General features: G+C 29.0%; 4 protein-coding genes across 4 annotated transcripts; all 4 read right to left on the minus strand.

Annotated features, from left to right (window-relative positions):
- Positions 1–13221: 13221 nt before the first annotated feature.
- Positions 13222–14957, minus strand: EAE98_001036 (uncharacterized protein; the record flags this gene model as incomplete). Its single annotated transcript, XM_038948653.1, has 2 exons — positions 13222–13870; positions 13978–14957. The coding sequence occupies 2 exons, from the start codon at positions 14955–14957 to the stop codon at positions 13351–13353; spliced, it is 1500 nt and encodes a 499-aa protein (XP_038814919.1). The 3' UTR covers positions 13222–13350.
- Positions 14958–16096: 1139 nt separating this feature from the next.
- On the minus strand, positions 16097–17584 carry EAE98_001037 (uncharacterized protein; the record flags this gene model as incomplete). Its single annotated transcript, XM_038948654.1, has 5 exons — positions 16097–16895; positions 16955–16973; positions 17024–17280; positions 17340–17465; positions 17520–17584. 5 exons carry the CDS (start codon positions 17582–17584, stop codon positions 16097–16099), a joined length of 1266 nt encoding a protein of 421 aa, XP_038814920.1.
- A 2026-nt stretch (positions 17585–19610) lies between these two features.
- EAE98_001038 (uncharacterized protein) lies at positions 19611–19960 on the minus strand (the record flags this gene model as incomplete). Its single annotated transcript, XM_038948655.1, has 2 exons — positions 19611–19768; positions 19828–19960. The coding sequence occupies 2 exons, from the start codon at positions 19958–19960 to the stop codon at positions 19611–19613; spliced, it is 291 nt and encodes a 96-aa protein (XP_038814921.1).
- Positions 19961–20717: 757 nt separating this feature from the next.
- Positions 20718–21987, minus strand: EAE98_001039 (uncharacterized protein; the record flags this gene model as incomplete). Its single annotated transcript, XM_038948656.1, has 2 exons — positions 20718–21461; positions 21682–21987. The coding sequence occupies 2 exons, from the start codon at positions 21985–21987 to the stop codon at positions 20718–20720; spliced, it is 1050 nt and encodes a 349-aa protein (XP_038814922.1).
- Between the last annotated feature and the right edge of the window lie 554 nt (positions 21988–22541).

The raw sequence follows: 22541 nt of genomic DNA on the forward strand, positions 1-22541 counted from the left end.
ATTTATTGAAATGATTGAGTTTATTCGAAAAATCAATTCGCGCGAACTTAGCTGAGGTTGCTGTACCTTGCGTTAGGATGTTGAAGAGGGAACGAATATTCAGGTCTCAAGTACATTTTCTACATGAAATCGCAAAAAGGCTTAAAAGCTGTTTTGATTTAGAGAGAAGCAAAATATCCAGGAACCCCTTGATCCATACTAATATAATCAAAACTACTACTCAATCTCATCACCATCAAGGATAGGGGGACAAAAGAAAAAATGAGCTCTTAAAGGTACACTTATTGTCACCGCTTCAGCATTCAAATTCAAAACCAAGTAGCATTACCTATGTCGCCAGAGTTAGCAAACCAGGCTGGTAAGGTAAAAGACCATAATCGCTACAAGAGCTGGTAACACGTCCCTAGTAAAGGAAATATAAATTACAAGAATCAACAATCATTATCTAATGTAAACTATTAAGGATTAAATAACTTATAAGAGAGTATATACTATGAATCAATCAGTACAATAGTATATAAACTCTCATATAGTATAAACATTATATATCGCTTACGTATAAGTCTATTAAGACAATATACTCTCTACTAATATATAAATGTTAAACTGTAGAGAATATTCATAGAATCGTAAGGGATTCCAGTAAGCGAAATCTCATGATTATCTATAACCGATATCCCTACATCTTGCACAACCCTATATCTTGTACACTTTTATTTCTTTTCACATCAATATTCCAAATTCAATTTATAATCAACCAATCATTAAATTCTTTCAAAATTTATAAAATGAATAGAATAATATATACTCTCTACTATCGATTAATTAAAATATCAAATATATTAATATATAAATCTAAATCTTAATTTTAAAAATCATTACATAAAATTCTTTATATCGATTTATTTAATATTATAAATAAAAAAGAATATTTATTTCTTTAAAAAATATAAATTCTAATATATTCTAATATATGTAATTAAGAAAAATAGTTTTTTTTATTGAAAATTCGAAATTATACCAATATATAATTCGAATTTTTTGAATTAATCTTTTTTATAATAGAAATCAATTATAAATCAATGATTTTATAATATTTTCAGAAGATTTTAATTATTTTTTGATATTTATATAATAACTTTGATTAAAAAGTATAAATAGTTATTTTTTATATTATAATTATATATATAATTATTTATAAGGAAAATACTAATAAATAAAATATAAGATAATATTATATTCAAATGATATTTTTGAATTTTTTATTCTTTAATATAATTTTCTAGATATATAATCATTATTTATATTAACATTCAATAAAATAACTTATAATATCAATTTATAATCGAATTTAATATTCAAAACTATTAGAAATATTATAGACTTTGAAGATTTTTTTTAATAATAAATTCTTTTAAAAATTGGAAAAGTATTTATTAAATTTTTTTGAAAAACTATATTAAACTGTTTAATTCAAATACTTTAATAAATATATTTTATTTATATTATTTTTTCTCTTTATTAATTTTTAATCAAATTAGATATTATTTCTAATTAAAACTTTATTATTATAATTTTATTATTATTATATTATATACTTTCTATTATATAAATATTTCAATTTATAAATAAAATTCAAATAATTATTTTCAATTATTAAATTTTATTAAAATATATAACAATATTTTAAAAACAATTTTTTAATTACTTTTATCTTTTAAAAAATTATGTATATTTTTCAAAACTTCTATAAAACTTGAATTTCAATATTTTTTGAAATTTTAAACTTTATCTCAATAATGTTAATATAAAATAATTTAATAAATTATTCCAAAATCTTATAAACAAGTTCTAATATAAACTTTCTTGAATTATCAGTATTTAAAATTGATATTATTTTAAATCAATCAATATTTTATTTGATATTTTAAATCTTTCAAAACTTTATCATTATATAAAAGTAATTTCAAAGCTCTTATAAAATAATTTCGAAATAATTATAATGATATTTCGATTTATAATTCATTTTTGTTTTGATAAATAAAAGTATGCAAGATACAGGGTTGTGCAAGATGTAGGGATATCGATTATAGTAATGATATCACGGAATTCACTATATAATATAACTTCACAAGCACTAATTCCGATACTCCTTTGGAATACTCATTCCCATAATTACTAATATTATTTCATTTATTTCATTTATATACCCTATATATCTAATTAGACAAGTACCTTGCTTGATTAGAGTATAAAGTAAATATAATTATTAGAATTATATCTCAAATCAATCTAATTTATTATTACTTTATATATCTATTCCTAGATTAAAATAACCATTAGATATAACTATTACCTCTATAATAATTATAAGTCTAATTGATATTTATATTATATTCTCATTATATACATATATTTTTTAATCATTTTGATTTATATATATTTTTTTCTATATCTCTTTATAAATTTGTTATATCAAAATCTAATTTTTTAGAAATTATCCGATTCGTTATTTATAAATACTAATCAAAATAGTTTTTAAATCTATAATATTTTTATATATCGAAAAATATCTGAAAGGATATTAAACTATCTGATTTTAAATCTATTCTGATTATTTCAATCAATTTCAAAAAATCTTTAAAAGATAGAAAAACTTTTTATCAATTGATTTACACATACAACAAAGATTGATTTATCAAGAATCTATTTGAATTTATTATAATCATTAATCTTATAAGAAAACATAATTTGAATAATTAAATAAAGTATTTTTTTAATCTTAATATTTATAAATAATTTCAATAAAAAAACTCGAAAAGAAATATTAAGATAACTTTATTATTATTTTCTAAAAAATTAATACTTAAGCCTGTAAGGCCTAAAACAATTACCTTTTAGAATATTTTAATTAAACATTTTATACTTTAAGAAAAATATTAATATTAAAAAGATAAATATAATATTATATATAAATTATATTAGGATGTTTACAAATAAATTACGGAAATAGTAAATATATTCTATCTCATAGAATTTACTTTTAAAAATAATAATATTAAAGTCTTATTATTTAAAATAATTATTTAAAAGTTATAGAATAAGCTTATATTTATTATTATAATTATAAAATTTATTATTATTTAAGAATATTAAAATATTCTTTAGTAAACAATTATAAATTGAATTAATTTAATTAAATAGTATAATAAATAAATTAAAGCTTATATAATTATAAAATCGTATTATATCAAAATAAAAAATAATTTAATAATTATTAACTTCCTATAAATTGTAGGAATATGTATATTTCCTATTTAGACAAGTACTATATTTATTTAGATTAAAACTAATAATTAATTTAGAATTTCTAATTATTTTTTGAAGCAATTTGGGGATATTTTTGGTAATTTAGTTTATTAGGATTTTTTAACTTTTAAAGGTAAAAATATATTTTCGATTATTAATTCTAAATTCAAATAAAATTTTAATAATTTGTAAGGAAAGTAAAGTAATATTAAAAAAAGAGATTTCAAAAAGGTAAATGGTTAATACAAATATCCTTATAAATCAAAATCTAATTAGAAGAATAAAAAAGTAAATAGAAATTATTATTTCAAGATATACTAATCAATAAAATTTGTATTTATTAGGAAATGTAATTCCCGGAATTCAATTTCATTGATAGAAAAGAAATGTAATGATATATGAGAAAGGATCAAGGACGATCGATAATTGAATATATATAAAGTCTGGGAATAGAAAGGATGAATTAATTCAAAAAATAATGATTCTCAATTCTATAATTCACAGAACTCTAAATCAAAAACAATTACCTATCTTATTTAAGATTCTATTAGCCATAGGATTTATATTATTATATCTAATTTATTTTATTAACTTTTTGATAATATTATATTTAATAATAATAGTATAATATATTTTGTTAATAATATTGATTTTTTTAATGGATACAAATATATATCTTCACTAGTATTAAATTATATTAAGGTAGGAATATCAAAAATATAGATTATTGGATAAGGTACTTGTATAATCAAGAATATTCTTCAAAAATCTTAAAGTTCAAAAGGTAATCTGATTTTTTTTAATATTATATATATTTCTAAATTTTATATTAATATTATTTTGAAAATAAAGCTTTTAGATATAGGAATATAGTTTTTAGAAATGGATTTTATATTATAAAAAAGTAATTTTGAGAATAATTATATTATTATTTATTACATTTGTAAAAATAATCTTTTATTTTCAGAATATAAATTACTTTCCTTTTATTTATTTAATTTGAGTGTAATATTTATAAATCCAAATTTTTTAATATATTTTATATTTAATTTTAATATTAAAAAATCATTTTATTAATTAAAAAATCCATCTAAATCTTAAAAAGATTTTATAGAACTTTAATATAAATAATCAAGATATTTGAATAAAAAAGTTTTTGAATATTTTATCTTCTCAATAAAAAATATAAAGATTAAAGGACTTTCTAAAATTAAATATATTAATTACTTATACATATATATAAAGCAAATAATATTACAAACTCCTAATAAATCCTAATTACTACATCCCTTCTATAAAATCCAATAAGATTTATTTAATTTTTCATATATATATACTGAAGTATTCTAATTTCTAATAATTAAAGATATATTTAATGGGAAGATTTTTAGTTTTTTATTATACTAAAAAACTTATTATAAAATATTCAATATAATCTAGAACTTCCTTACTTAAATACTTAAAAAGTATAATCTTTTGATAATCTATATTAAACAGAATAATAATATTTTAGTTATTAGTATTATAGAAATATTACAGGGTATATATATAGTAGTAAGCTATCAGAACTTCGATTCCTGATACTGTGTCTTTTGGACAGATTGTGTGTGTGGTGTAGTGGTAAAGCTTATAATTATTATTGTATCTGTTTATGTAATAAAATATCAGGAATCTTATTTTGTAGATATCATTTTAAAATCCTTATTGGTTATACTTTAATTGGAATGGGTTAATGATTAATAATTGAAACTGATTAATTATCAATTAAATAATAGATTTATAAAAAATAAGGATATATTTGTTTAATAATTGAATATTCTGAATTTATTAATACAGGAATTATTAATGGTAAGGGTATTGGGTAATAAACTTGACGTATTATTACAAATCATATAATTGACTATATATTATTAATAATAATCTCCACTAGTCTTTTCGGAACAAAAAGATTAAAGAGGAGGGCTCTGTTACAGGGTATATATATAGTAGTAAGCTATCAGAACTTCGATTTCTAATACTGTGCCTTTTGGACAGATTGTGTGCGTGGCGTAGTGGTAAAGCTTACAACTATTATTGTGTCCGCTTACGTAACAAGAAAATACTATATTCAAAAAGTAAATTAAAACTGAAAATATAAAATTAGAATTATCCCCATTAAATATATATAAATCAAATAATAAATCAAAACAAATAAAATAAAAAATAATTATTAAATAAATAAAAATATAAATCTCTATAGATATACCTAATCTTTTATAAATTAAAGTAGTATAAGCTATTATCTATTTATATAATATTAATCTTTTTAAAGTTTAATTCTTCAAATTCCCAAATAAAATATTAAATACTTAATTTCAGAAATATCTATAATTATTTACCCCAACAATTACAAATTATTTAATTATTAATCTCTATCTAAATTGGAGTAGAATATATTGATATGGGTATAGAATATACCCTCTTAATAAAAAAAGAGAATTAAATATAAATAAAAGAATTTATAAAACTAATTTTAAAGTAAATATTGAATATTTCATTAAATATATATTAAATTCTTTAATTTATTATATCTAAATATTTAAGCTCAAATAGATCATCATCATTTGAAATTTTTTTTTTTTGAGGAAAGGATATATAAAATGGATTAATCAAATAAAATTATTAATATATATATAAATTAAAAACTATAGTAATTTGCATTAATTTTCAATATTTAATAAATAATCAATATTGATAATATAATTATTAATTAAAAGAATAATATAATAACTTTTTTATATACTATTATTAGTTTTATTAATATTATTATGTATACTTTAGATATATTTCAATATAAGTAGGACTTGGGGGTGTTTCTAGGGAATAAAAGTTTATATAGAAATACTGAGAATAGTAGTATGTATAAAATTTTGTATTCTGGAGAGGTTCTAGATATAGAAAATCTAATTTAAGAATAAATAATTATTATTAATTAATTACAAAAGTCTATAAGTTCTATTTTGATATTAAGTAATTATAATAATTAATCTGAAAATATAGAATATAAGTATATTAATAATGTTACTTAAATTATATATAGGAAATATAAAAGTGATTTAGATATTTATTCTACTAATATTATGAATGTCTATATTGTAGAGAAAATAATATTATTAAAAAGATTATCTCCTTTGATATATATAATCGATTAATTTAAAAAAAATGAAATTCTATTTCTTTTTGATTGAGAATTCAAAAGATAAAGGATTATAAGGATCGAAATCTTTTATTCAATTTTCAATCTATTTGAATATTAATCCTTTATTTTTAATAATATAATTCTTAATATTAATATATTTATAGATTATTATTATTAAATTATTATTAAATTTAATAATAAAAAGATTATAAAATAATTTATTTATAAATAATTATATATTTATAGAATTTTTATTATAAACTTATTATTAGAAAGTAATTTTTATATTAAAGATTTTTATTTAATATTTTGATCTAGTTATTTAAAAATAAATATATAAAGGAATATTTATTTATTTATCATCGTATACAATATAATCACTTTTATTATATAAATAAAACCAAGCCTTTCTAATACATCTAAAAAAGGAGTCTTGAAGGAATTATCCAACCTGTATTTATTAAGATTACCCAAACTATCTTAATATTATTACTAATTTAAAAATCACTTTTTAGGAAAATAGTTTAAATATAAATATAAGATTAAAATTAATAATCTAAAAAATTATAAAATATAGTATAAAATCAATATATAAAATATATTAATTATTTTAATATTATTGTAATAAATATTTATATATAAATATAATAAATAGGGATTTTTAATGTAATATTGAATTAAATTAGTTATTTATGATAATCTTTAAGCAAAGAATATAATCAAATTAATTTATATTATAATATTTATTAGAAAATTATTTAGGATTGTAATAATATTAATAGCAAAATACGATCTGGAAATAAAGCAATTTGATATTGTTAATATATTTGTTAATATTTATAGAAATCCATTAAATATATTTATAATTTATTATTTATTAAATAAATTCAAGAAATTAAATAAATATATAGTTTTTGATTATATATTATATAATCTTCGAGATTTCCTTATATTATAGTTTAAAAATTTTAATAAGATATTTAAGAATCTAGATCTAAATCAATATAAAAAGGAATCCTATCTTTTTACAAATTCAGATCAGACTATTTTGATACTATTCTTTATAGATGATATACAAATTGTATATTATTATAAGAATATATTAATAACTAATAATATCATTTTTGATATCAAGACTACTTATAAATTGAGAAATCTAGATAATATAAAATAATTTTTGAATATCCGGATTATTTACAATTAGAAAATAGGAAAACTTTAATTAGTATATAATATTTATATTAAGAAGATTATAAAGAAATTTAATTTCAATAATAATAATATATGTATATCTCTATTAATAATGGAATTCGTAAAATATAATAAAATCGTAATTATTATATTTATATAAATCTATCAAGAAAAGATAGGATTAGTATTATATATTGTAATTATAATTAGAATAGATATTGTATTTGTAGTTTTATAATTTAATTATTTTTTAACTAATTTATTTCTGGATTATATGAAAGCAATTAATTATTATATATAATATTTCTGAAATATAAGATATTATTCAATTGAATATGGTTGAGAGTAGATTTTATAGCTTTTGTTTTTTTTAGATGTTTTATTTGCTGATAATAAGGAATTATAAAGATTATCTTAAGGTTTTATAATTTTATTATTTGATGGATTAGTAGTATGGAAAGCTTTAAGGTAAGATATAGTAATTATATTTATTATTGAAGTCAAATTATTTGGTGTTGAGTGTATATCAAAAGAAATATTAGTTATATTGTGATTTCTTAAAGAAATCAATCTTATAGTTAAACAATCAATTATTATTTTTTGTGATAACTAGTAAACGATTAGATTAGTAATAGGAGAAAATAAAAGGATTATTATTAAATTGAGATATATTAATATACAAAACATATAATTATATTAAAAATATTTAAAAAGGAATTTCTATTTTATATATTTATTTATAGCAAAAATAACAACTAATAAATTAATTAAAAACTTATTACAACAAAAGTTCAATTACTTTATATTCCTTTTGAATTTATAAAACATAAATATTAGAATTAATAAAATCAAATAAGAACTTTTTCCTTTAATATATACTTTCTTTTAATATATTTAAAATCGAAATTTAATAAATCAATCTGTTTTCTCTTATTGATTAGCTTATTGTTAAAATTAATTATATTATTTTTATTAATAGTATTATATTTATTATTGAAATTATTATTATTATTAATATTAAATACTATTTTATTTTTATTTTTTGAAATAGAATAAATAAATTGTAATTAAGTCTTTAGATTTATTATAAGAATATATATTTTAACTTTTGTATACTTAGTTATAAGAGATTTGGGGATAGAAAACAGTCTCTATTTCTTAATTAAAAAAGGAGATAATAATTTCAATAAAAGAAATAAATAGATGAATAATCGTGATAATCGAATAGAGAGAAAAGATATAATTTATATTGATAATAAAAAAGAATTAAGATTAATAAATTTACTATCCTTTTTAACTATTATTAATATAACCATTATTATAATATAGGCTGATTTCTAATTTGGAATAATTCTTTAAAAAATATATCAATAGATTATAATAATATAAAAAAATCAAAATATATCTTTCCAGAAAATATTACAAACTTAAAATCATAAAGTTCTAATAACCGGATAGTTAAAAATTTTAAATATATTAAAAGAGATATATAAATATATATAATATATTTTTAATATTAAAAAAAAAAGTATTTCTTTATTTAAAATTTTTATTATATTTTTTATAATAATCAAAAAAAGAAAATAAATATATTTTGTATAGAGAATAAAATTTTGTATATTCTTATTTTTAAAATTATATTTAGAATCTCTCCATTTATATTTACTATAAACTTTATGAATAAATATCCAGAATTTGCTTGATCTAAATATAAAGATGGATTTATTCAAAAAAAAAAGGATTTTTAATAAGAAATTCTTATTATTGGGAGAAAAGGTTAGAAAGATAATATTTGTTCTTATTATTGACAAAGGAATTATTGTGATTTGCAAAACAAATCACTATACAATATTTGTTTGCTTTAATATAACAATTACGAATAACTTTAATTTTTTTTAAAAAGTTATTATTAGGATTCTATTGAAATTTATTAAAAAAAAGCTTTATTTACAAAGATTTTTTATTAAAAAATGATTGAATTTCAGTTAAAGATAATAATTTAGTTAGAGATAATAATTAATTAGGAGTATACTGAGTATTGGATTTATTAAATCGAATATTACCTTTCGGAATAGTACATAAAAAGGTAATGATATATTAATTAGAGATATTAATGGAATTAGAGGAATTTCTAATAGGAAAAGATATATTGAAAGAATGTATTAGATTATTGAATATAAATATTAAATAAAAAGAATTGTTTTCCTTTTATAATCATCTCGATTCACTATATTCCTCTAAATCCATTGATTTTCATTTAATTTTATTATTACTATAAAAATATTATATATATAGATTGATTAAATCAATTAATATAAATACTCAGTAATAATAATCAATATGATTTAGATTTTTTGATATATATTAATTTAAAGAATTAATTCCCTTATTTTAATATTATCACTTTTTTATAGATTACTTATATCAATAATACAATTCATTTTTTTTTTTATAAAAAACTCTACATATTTATATACCTTATATTCCTTTATTTGATAAATAAACCTATTTGATAGATAAAATTCACAATAACTATCCGTATAATACACTTACCAATACTTAGATTACTTATTGCCTAGAAATTTTTTTTTATTTACTATACAAATCATTCAATATAATTATCAAAACACCTAGCGATTTAAGGGATATATTACAGAATTTACTATATAATATAACTTCACAAATACTAATCCCAATATTTTTTTGAAATACTCATTCCTATAATTACTAACACTATTTCATTTATTCCATTTGTATACCCTATATACCTAATTAGACAAATACCTTACCCAATTAGGATATATAAAGCAGATATGATTATTAGAATTATATCTTAAATCAATCTAATTTATTATTATTTTATATATCTATTCCCAGATTAAAGTGATTATTAGATATAGCTATTACCTTTGTAATAAATGATCTATTAAGAAGTTAAATATAATATAGATTAGAGTAAAACTAGAAGGCTTATTAATTCAAAATACTATCTGTATATCTTAGAATCTCAATATAGACAATAGTATACTATAGTAAAACTATAACGCGTATTTATATATTAATATAATAGTTCGTACGTTTGAAAGGAATATAATATATCACTTCTGTAATTATTCTTAAATATGAAAATTATTAGTAATATATTGAAATATTAGAATCTGTTATGATATATATATTTCTATTTAAATTGAATAATAGAATATCAATTCCTTATTTCAAATTGAAATAAAAAATCTAGTGTTTAATCTAATATAAGTAGGAATGAATATATTACTTATAATATTAAACATCTTCGATAATACAACTTTCAATATCATATCCTATAATATTTCAGAAAAATTAAATAATTATTACTACTAATCGGGGGTTACGATCCTCTTCACCCCCCATTATACCAATAAAGGGGCCTCAGCAATTCGTCAATTTTTCAGCAATTCATCACTTTTTTTAGTATACTTTAAAACAATCATCTGTAGATTTATAGAAAAAGGTACATACTATACCTAGTAAATTGTATGCAATTCAATGTATATTCTTCTATATTCCTACAAAATTCCAAGAGTATCGTACATTCCAAAGTAATATAAAAATCGTAAATCACCTCATCGGCACTTCATCAAAACACTACCTCTATCCTTGAAAACACTATAACTATATACAATTACTATATATCCTGTAACGAATTATATTATTGAAACCGCTATATTCTATTCCTTTCCTTTAATACTTATAATAAGAATTTCTTTGAGATGTATATACAGGAAATGAGAAACAATAGTGAAAAACAATGAAATTCTGGGCTATTTCTGTAATTTTTGATTAGTAATAATATTTTTTCCTCATGATTATCTATATCGTGAGATTCGATAAAAAAAGTGACGAATTGCTGAAAAATTGACGAATTGCTGAGGCCCCCTCATTGGTACAATAGGGGGTGAAGAGGATCGTAACCCCCGATTAGTAAACTGACCCGAATTGATTACGAGAAATACTAATGCCTACACTATCCTAGATAAAGAACTACACCCGATTTAATAACGTATGTCCAAAACGTGACTTTTTTGATCTCATTAACTTTTTGCTGAATTCTATATTAAAATAATTCAATTGCTTTCAATTCGATCAATATAGCTCCAAATTGAAGAAACTCTATATCATAATATAGATCTCAATTGATAAAATCAAGAAACAAAATATGAATCATTTCAATTGGAAATTCATTGAATTGGAGGTGGTTGAATGAAATTATGATTTTTGATGTAGTTTTTAGATTTTTGAACTTTCGAAATTGGATTTTTATTCAACCACCTCCAATTCAACGAATTTTCAATTGAAATGATTTATATTTTGTTTCTTGATTTTATCAATTGAGATCTATATTATGATATAGAGTTTCTTCAATTTGGAGTTATATTGATTAAATTGGATTTTCCAATTTCAAAAATTCGATTAGGTGATGTTCGAAAAAGTGCTTTTTTTCCTGGACACACGTTATTAAATCGGGTGTAAGCCCTCCCCACAACCATCAAACAGCCGAGGTAGAATCTCTACTCATTCCCCATCTTATCGATTATGTCGATCATGCTTGTTATTGTTAATGAGCTTGAACATTTATCTACTATATATCGCAGATGGAATTTTATATAAGTGGATGTGGATGGTTCAGTGATGTGTGATGAGAGAGTAGGATGGTTACAGAAGTACGATGAGTTGTGTCTGGAGGTTGGGTTGGAAGAATAAGTGATCCGGAGGAGATAGGGGGGTGGAGTTGAGAAGGCGATGAAGGGGTCAGAGGAATAGAGGGAGCTGGGTTTTCTGGAAGGGAGCTTGTGGGCTCGTAGAGAAGGGGGTTTGGATGAGAATATTGGGGTGGGCATGGAATAATGAATTAATGACGGATATTCTAATGTTTGCTTAATGGTGAAAACAGGGAGTTGTACGTAGGGTTGAGCGAATTATATAAATCTATATTATTATACTTTTTGAAGTATATAAAATATTATATCAAGGTTATATATGTGTTTTTTAAGCTAATGAAATTATCAGGATGAATAAAAACGAATCATTTTAAAAAAAAGTTTTTGAGGAGATCTGATTTTTGATTTAGTATATAATATAGTCTAAAAGTTATATATTTATTATATACTAATTATATGATTTCTATAATAATAATTTTTTCTAATTTGATTTTCAAAATAGCTTCAAAAACCCCTTTCATATGCTTTTAGAATCGGTTATATTCACTATATATATAATAATATTTGATCAATATTATATACTATATTTAAGCAACTAATATGCGATATTATATATTATTAAAACGTCTAACCCTAGTTGTATGATAGATTCTAAAAGAACTTTGACTCTGTCTTTTTACCGAATATTGTTTGTCTAGCTTTGTTTTTTACTCTCTGCTCTGTTTGCTTTATACTATCAAGCATATAACCAGTAATGATTTGTATTCAAATACTTCTCGAATGAATATAATCCTATTTTTAATGTATAAGTATAAATCTCATTCAATTTCAATCCAGAAAGTACACTAAAAGAACAACTGTCTTATACAATCAATAGGGTTAATGTAGTTAAGTTTATTCATCTTGGCTTACATAAAATCCGTGTCTCACTTATTCAAGTTCTAAATCCATTATCATATCTCCCATCCTTAATGCTTAATCCATAAACGTCACCGTCTTTGTCCTAACCCATTCCTCCAAGCCAAGCGATCCAAATCGTCCAAACCCACTGTTCTTCATGCCTCCATGCGGAAGTCCCGCCTCGTCATGTATACTCCCATTATGCCCATTAATATGCACGGCACCACTTTCTACTGCTTTCGCAATGCGCAATCCCCGCTGTAAATCCCGAGTATAGATACCTGCTGCGAGTCCGTAGTCGGTATCGTTGGAGATACGGATCGCTTCTTCTTCAGTGGAAATTTCGATCACGGAGACGGTTGGCCCGAAAGATTCTTCGCGGTAGATGGACATGGAGGGGTTGACGGATTTGAGGATTACGGGGAACATTTTGTTGGTGGGGGAGGAATCAGCGGGCGGCGTGCCGTGGAGAATAGAGCCGCCTTTGGAGAGGGAATCGGAGATTAAAGATGCGTTTTTAGAGACGCCTTGAGAGTTGATGAGGGTTGTTGATGAAGAAAACATCTCTGCAGTAGCGGCTGCTAACTCCTTTTCGCTACATGGTTTGTTAGTTTTATTTCGCACTTTCGTTGTCTTCTGCTTGTTGAGCAGGACAAGAATGACGAGGCAAATAAAAAAGGAAATGAAGAATGGAAAACTTACAATTCTGCAGCAACATTCTTGTGGACAAGAATTCTTTCTGTACTCATACAGATTTGACCCGAGTGTAAGAAAGCCCCTTTTGCACACTCCACAGCTGCTAATTTCAAATCCGCATCTTCCCACACAATCACACTAGCCTTTCCACCCAACTCCAGTACCACAGGTTTAAGATTCTTTCCCGCCAATTCTCCATAGACCTTTCCTACCCGGGTACTACCCGTAAAGTTAATCTTCTTAATGATCGGGCTCTCAATTATTTGTGCCGTTCTCGCCGGAGCATCTTCACTTGAAACTGCTATGTATGTTAATACACCTTTGGGTAACCCAGCTTTGTGTAAGATGTCACAAATATGCCAACTGCACATTGGTGAAAACTCTGGTGCTTTGAGAATTGCACAATTGCCAGCTGCGAGTGCATAGGTGATGCTTCGGAAACCGAGAATATAGGGGGCATTCCAGGGTGCAGCCCCGAGGATAACTCCATAAGGTTCTTTATAGACAAGTGCGCTTCGACCTTCCTCTGACGTCATCGGGATGCTACCGGCGATGGAACTTATACGGCCGGCAACGTCGAGAAGACCTTCTCGAGCAAGATGAGTATTAAATCCGGCCCAAACGGGGTCCGAGCCGGTTTCTTTAATCATGGTTTCTTCAAGAGTAGACTTTTGTTCGAGCATTATCTCGGCTGCTCGAAGAAAGATATCGCGTTTTTGCGGTGGCGGTAATCTGCTCCATGCTGGGTAGGCCTTTTGAGCTGTATCCAAAGCGAGTTCAATATCAGATGCAGATGCAGATACACAATCGTGAAGATGTGAATTATCTGATGGTGAATAGACGGGAAAAGTTCTGCTAGATTGGTGAGGTTCGTTGTTGATAATGAGGGGTATTGTGTGAATTGAAGTTGAGGATGAAACTGCATCGTTGATTTTGGATGATGTCTTGGCTGTGGTGCCAGTGGCTTCAGTGGCGGAAGGAGACATATTTTTGTGAATGTAATAATGAGACTTGTATATCGCAAGAAGTGTATGGTATGATAGAACCAAAATAGTAAATAAAGGAAATATATTGTGTTTTTGTAGTCTTCAGTAGAAGGTTTGATGGATGAAAATCTTGTATTACCTAAGCCACTTTAAGAAACAGCTCGTACTTTTAGTAACTCTGGGATCAAGTCTGTAGATTGTGGGGTCTTGCTTCCAAGTTGTTGATTCTATGATTGTAGGAGTGTAGCTCATGTAGGCAGCTGGGCAAGCAAGGAACAGCGGAACAATTGGATAATAGTGGGGAAGTGGGGGCGAATTGATTGTTGGGTTACAGTCTAACGGTCGGAACCTTCGAATGTTGTAACTTGTAACCAACCCCGCTCAAAAGTATGGGGGAGCCGTAAATTTAGTCAGCCCACGGAATGGAGAAGCGGCTTGTAGACACCCGGGAAATGCTTACGGCAATGTTGGTAAGAAATGTCGAAGCCAATGAGAGACTAGAAGTATCGAAGCAAACACCATATGGAACTAGGTAGGTGGGTACAATCCATGACAATAATGAGAAAATAAGGACAATGGACAGAAGGACAGAAGGACATAAGGGAAATAGAGAAACGCTAAGACCGAGTCTTTGGCAGAGGATTGTGACCTTGCCGGCTCCCAAGGAATTCTCATCCATCCACTTTCCGGAAACTCTTCCGGTACTTTATCGACTTCTTTGACGATTCAATTATGCATACGGAACTGAGCTTGTCGGAAAGAAAGCACTCGCACCATATGAAGCAATCCATCTTATCATTTATCTATTGATTATTTCTCATCTGTTTCGTGCCTCACGTGCTATTCTTAACAACCAGGAAAAGGACGCTCGGGGCTATCATCAGGTGTTACACCAATAAATTACCCCTCTCTTGGCACCTCTTGCACTCTAGATCTTCGCTTCTCCCCGATAACTAGAACCTATCTTGCCCCTAACTCCCCGAGCGAATGAAGGGGTATCGTTATTGCATCGTAAATTTCGCCAAAATACCATCCTCCAAATAATTGCATGTATGAACGTCATTGGGCCCCGTATCCGCTCTCTTGAACCACCCCCAAAAGAAATTTCATGTTTTCTTGTGAAGCAGTGTAGAAAATCTTCAATTGCCTGGAATCAAACAGGCTGAAGTTGCGCATTGCTTCCCATATTTTCTACTCGTCAAAGGCTGTGGGATCAATCCCGCTCTTGTCAGGTTTTGGAAGTGCCACTCGGGAGCAGATTCTGTCTTCCATGTCCAAAAAACCCAGCCTGAGTGAGCTTCATATGCATCAAGTTGTGCTTCCATGAAATATGCCAGATTCACTTTGTCGACTTCAAGTAGCCCGTCAACTGTCCCAACATCTTTCGACTGGCAAGATCCATACCATGCAGGACTCCCGGGATATGATCCATCGTATCGAGAACCGACACCAAAGCCATTCAACCATTTTGCACAGTCTGTTTGTGCTCCACTGAATTCGCCAACAATTGTCCACTTGTCTGTATTCGCCAAGTTTCCGACTTGACTACAAGCAACCTGAATATGTTGACAGGGCTTCATGGCGACCTCTGCAAAGGAAAAGATTTGATAGATATGGGTATCGAGAATAATATCATTGACTCCAGATTGGTAGTTCATGAAACCATTCCATGAAGGCGGAGAAAGAAAAGCATCATGAATGACAACCGCGGTATCAGGATTCGCGTTTCTCACATTTCCCCAACCATCATAGTAAAACTGCTTAACTGCTCCCATGTCAAGAGCCCAGTTCGCTGGTTCATTGAGAAGCTCGATCCCAGTCACAACGTCTGTGGCTGGAGCATAGCGGTAGGCCAGCGTTTGGATGGCAGCCAATGTTTGCTTGGTAGAATCTCCTTGAGTCCAAGTAACAGGTCCTTTCCGTCCCGAGTTATCGAACCTGTAAATCTCATTAGCTTTTTCATCCTACCACTATTCATGTTATATCGATTAACGAACCCATTTTGACTTCCTGGCGCTGCGAAAAAGTTAGCGGAGATCTTCATTCAAATATGCAATATGCCTCACCCCCGTGAACATCCAGAATCACTTTCAACCCTGCCTGTCTCGCCCAGCCAATAGCTTTGTCCAAGTGAGTCAACTGTCCCTGGACATAAGGATCCCCAGGCAATGGATTCAAAGCCCAATATCCAATTGGTATACGGACATGATTCAAGCCTACACTTGCAATCTCATTGAAATCATTCTGCGTAATCCAAGTTGCCCAATGTGCGTTTAATAGATTTTGTGAAGCAGATTTCCCAAGTGTTTGAGTCAGAGTGTACCTAGCATGGGTGCGGTGTCAGTCAATCTATACTGGTGATTATTGTTGTGAGAAACGTACTCATCTACCCAAGATCCATAGAATAACGACGGAGTAATCCAGGGCTCCAGCACGAACCATCCTCCTAGGTTGACGCCGCGAACCTTACTGCCATTGTAATCGAAGCTCAGCCCCTTCTTCTTAAGTCTATATACGTGTTAGTGAACACCGATATCAAGCTTAATGTGAGATAGTTCTCACAAGGGTGTAGCTTCAGTCATTAGCAGACATGCCACAACGATGAGAGTTCTAAAAGACGATACCATTTTGGCTGAGCTTCTAGACGTTTTCTAGAAAATGTCTAGAATGTATCCTGATGTAGTGGGAAAGTCAATGTATATGTATTCCAGAAGACACTGAAAGAAAACTTGCAAATGAAAACGCACAAAGATACTTCAGTGTTTTGAAAGAAGCATTCAGCCATCTAATGTTGGGAGGTGCTTCCGAATACTTATTTTCCCGCAAAGAAGGAGCAAACAACATGGGCTAGTACGACTGTACTATCTGAAACCTTGCATAAAATGAAAAGGCAGGACAAGAACTGTGGCTGTAAACAGACACGTCCGTCTTCGTGAAAAATCCATTGGGAATAGTGTATGTAAACATGGCAATGGATAGAAATCTTATGAGCCAAGCTGCATGACATGTATCGGGTGATCGCACAAAGCCAGCTTTTCGGAAAATGCACTTTTGACAGGCCCAAGCTAGGTAGTATTTTTCGGGCCCCACAGCCAGTAGAGAGAAACATCTATGTGGAATTTCAACGTTGACTTTGTCTGCAAGGTTGTAGTGGAAGTGAAATCCAGACAAGTATTATTAGTGTAAGATACAAAGTAGGGGTGAATTTACGGGACTGCCGCTTTTAGTCGATGAAAAGCTCAAAGAAACTGCGAAGTTTAGAGATAAATTTTGATGTTCTTGAAATTAGGTTTGGCTAAGTCTTGACTTTTAAAATCCCGCCAAAAGGCATCAAAATGATACCTTGAGCCTAATATTCAATAGGAAATGATTTCGATTTGGTTCTAAAGCTCGAAGGTTTCAGAATAACTGAAATAACACCGATAAGAAGAGTACTTCTTGAATGCTGGGCCAAATGAGCAAATGAGGAATCCTAAAAGCAGCCTTGGATGTTTGTCCCGAATGATGTCGGCACATCACCTGTGTTGACACAACATGCTGCAGCTAATATATCTGTCGAACGAAGATTGCAGATATTCGGAACGTTTGCGTTTCCTGGTTGTCAATAGAGATGAGAAGACCTTGCTCTGTGTTGTTCCATACAAAATCATGATTTCCGCTATCTTTACTCACGTGTAATATACGACTCATTAGCTCTTTTTAATAGGTCGTGTTATGTGAATCGACATTAAAGGTATCGTAATCAAGAGGCAGGTAGTTCGTTCCACGAGGACAGTTTTGAAGAAGATTGTGTGAAGTCCTTACCTGAACGACTCGGGCCTATTTGATCCATTTTGACAATTTCTTAAAGATATGACCACGTCGGAGAATAACCTGGTGATACACATCGGTTTGCGCATCGTACACTTATTGGTCTTCCCGTCGACGCGAATTAATTAGTGCTTATAAGCAGCCAATGCCGATTACGCCCGAATTTGAAGATGCCCAACCAAAACATTTACATCGAGTTCCAGAAACTTCTTGCCGAGGCTTGTAATGTGCCATGCTTCAGATCAGAGTTCGTGGATAAATTCCCTTGAAATGTGGCAGCCAGCCACAATGATGAAGAATTTAAGCTTTCAGGGTCAATCAGTCCATGAGATATCAAAAAAGCGGGGTGCAGTAAGAGGCGGCTCTGATGATCCATCTTCATGCACACCAGATCCAAAGTATGTCATTAACCGTGACAAGGGCTCTCACGTCGCCGAATAGTATTACATCTCTGACATAAAACCAAGGAATCGACCTAAAGTAGAGCGAACTCATGGCTAGATCTTCAGGTCATAAGGGACAAGAGATAAGATCTATCGCAACATGTAAGTATCCGAATATCTTCAAGAATCGCGAACTTCATCATCCGATCCTTCGACCGACTTCGGACCTTGAAAAAGGCACTGTAACTCATACCTACAGTTGCTATTCACATGATGGTCTACGCATGTAGAACGTCGTGTAATTTTGTGAAGTACAGCTTTGCACACGACATGTAGTCGAGCATCCGATATCAATCCGTCATCGAGAATTGTAGTACTCCAAAAATTATCCCAAAACAAACACATATCGAAATAAAATTCACGTGATACCAATGCACGCCATTGAACACATCTCCTTCAATTAGGATCTAGAAGAGCCCTCAGTCTGATTTCTTTCGAGCTGCTGTCGTGTGCTTTTCTCCTGCTCTAACTTCCGCTCTCGTTCCAACTGCGCTTTTTTCTGCATAATGGATGGATCGAGAAATGGCTGAGGAATTGCGGATCCGTTGAATTCCACAACTGTGAAACACAAGTAAGTCATGAGTATAAGATCATGGTAAAGAGTTAGGAGAAACTACCTCTAATGCTATCATTCTTTGTACGTGTTACCTCGTTCTTGAGTCTAGGAGGCTCGGTGTAGGATAACGCCAATGGATTTGATCGGGGTGGACGTGGTGGGCCTTTGAGCAAGGGACGTTTTGAGTCAGACATGATTTTGAGATAGTGACTGTTAATACTGAGATTCAAAGAGACCATCAGGTTATTCTTAAGTAAAAATACAATTATTTGGTTTGTGGAAAAGTTTCGACGCATTCCCAACGATGAAATGCTCCAGATTGAATGCACAATACAACTGCGACACTAGTCTTCATTCGGACTAGTTTTTAATATACGGTCTTACGAAAGTGAAGCACCATGATAGTAACCAGCTCACTTTGAACAGAAAAACGGGCATATCAAACCCGCCAAAATCGAGACTTCCTTCAAAACACTATTATTTTAAAATTCAATAATAATTTTGAATAATAAAATAAAATAAACTAAATAAAAACATATTATAAATTATTAGATTTAAAATAATTGAATTTAATTCAAAATTGAAAATATTAATTATTAATTTAAAAACAAAATTTTGAAAATAATATTATATTTTCGATATACCGTTTATTTCGTCCAGAGTGAGAGTAGGTTTCAATAAAACATAAAATTTGTTTCTATAGAGCAATCCAAGTTCTATATGATCCTTTACCATTAACAAGAACTTAAATAATGGCTCACCTGAGACAGTCTTTTCCACCCAGCTTATCAAGAGCCAGCTGTTGGTGATATTTGCCTGCTCCAGATCACTTTTCACCTCATTGCAAATATATATCAACGATCCATACATATCATCTACCTCTATTGTTTGTACACAATATACGCCTTTTTTTTCATAATTGCATTTCTCTATCATATTATAAAAAAAGCCTTAAAAGCTCAAATCTCCTATCTTTGCTTCCAATTCTTTCAACTTTCCTTCATCCCAACTTCCCTCCACATCATTCGGTACTGCCACACTCTCATATACACTTCCTAGCCCATTCAATAACTCTCCGATACCACCCCCATTAGCAAAAACATATGCTCTCGCATACACGGTTTCAAAGCCAACCTTGAACTTTGTTCCCGCGGGTACAAATGTGGTTTCTCCCGCTGGTGCTATGACTTCCTCTCCGCCAATTGTCAACTTGAGCGCACCATCTACTGTGTATATAGCATGGTGTGTGTCTTTAAATTGAACTTCCTTGTTGAATGCTTTGGATGCATGTATAGAGCTTCCTAAAATGTCATAGATGGAGAATCTGTTGTTTGTTTCCTCTCTTCTGCACATAGGTCTCACTACTGTACCACCGATGACCGTCTTTTCTCCTTCTCCCTCCTTGAGGAAGTATCCTCCGTTTTCGCATTTTCCGGGTAGCTTATTTTCGGTACCATTCCATGGCTGTGGATCAAAATTCTTCTTCTCACGCACTGGAATCATATCGAATTTCTCAGTTGCCGCCATAAGTTTTGGAATCAAAACTTCGAAAGGATTGCGGTTGTCGTTTGTGGGGAATAGGGGACCAGAATATGGTTCGCCAATGAAGCGGAAGAATTCTTCCCAACCACCTGGAATAATTAGGCCCAGGAACTCGGTGTGGGAAGAAGCAACTTGATATTGATGGATAGTTCCCTAAAGAGGAGAAGAGATCAGCATTTGTAACATATAACTATTATGTCCCATATCAAAGATGTCTCATCTCAGCTTGAACTCTAGCACTTGTTTGAGTGTCCATAGTAAGTTGAGCCTTAGAAGATAAATGCAACAAAGCTATATCTCTACAAGCTCACTATATCCCGAAACCCCACCACAGAGACGGGAAACTCGAGCTTCAATCACAATATCTACTCACCGGTGGCACGCTGGCAAAATCACCTGGACCCATACTCCTCGCCTCATCATTTGCCCATACATTCAGCGTACCCTTCAAGCACAAAAACACATCATGAGCCTCCTTGTGATAATGGAATCCAATTGGCTTGTCCTTAGTTCCGCCTGTTCCCACTACCGCAAAAGCATTATTGGTTTCATTTCCAGTAACGAGTAATCTCATGGTGGAATTTGAGGTTGGGATTGTCCATAGTTCACCAGTGAAACAAGGAAGGACGTAGGGCGTTGCTTTTCCGGGAGGAGTGGTGAGATGGGGGACTGGGGCCATTTTTGAAGGGTATTCAGTGATTAATTTTGTGGGAATTTGAGAAGACGTGAAGATGTGAAGAAAGTGAAGCTTTGCTCTGACGAATTGATATGATTTTGAACAAAAAATATGGGAAATGGCATGAAAATATACTGTCTCGTCCACAAGCTTCATTTGCAGAGCTACTGTAAATTCCAGGGGAGCGTCCGCACCGTCCACTATTTCCATGTGGACGCTGCTCCTCCCCCACAGTCTCAGATTCGTGGGGATTATCCCCAATTTTCTAAGGGTACAAGCCTCTCAGGGGATATTCCAATTGTCCGAGATTGACCGATTCCACTTTCGCTACTTCAAGCCGAACAGCACCGAGCGATGCTTTGTGAGATTCCCATCTGCGGATAGTGGACGTGGGATGGACTCGTAAATGCATACGTATTATTGGGTAAGCTATGTATGTGGACGACAAAGCTTTACCTAGCAATGATGAGGCGGAACTCCGCTCTGGAAGATATAAGTGGTGTGTAAAGAATACTTCAAACCATCTGGTCATACAAACGCATCTTTCTCAGTATTTG

Source organism: Botrytis deweyae (genome assembly GCF_014898535.1).
Source record: "Botrytis deweyae strain B1 chromosome Unknown BDEW_002, whole genome shotgun sequence".
NCBI lineage: Eukaryota > Fungi > Ascomycota > Leotiomycetes > Helotiales > Sclerotiniaceae > Botrytis > Botrytis deweyae.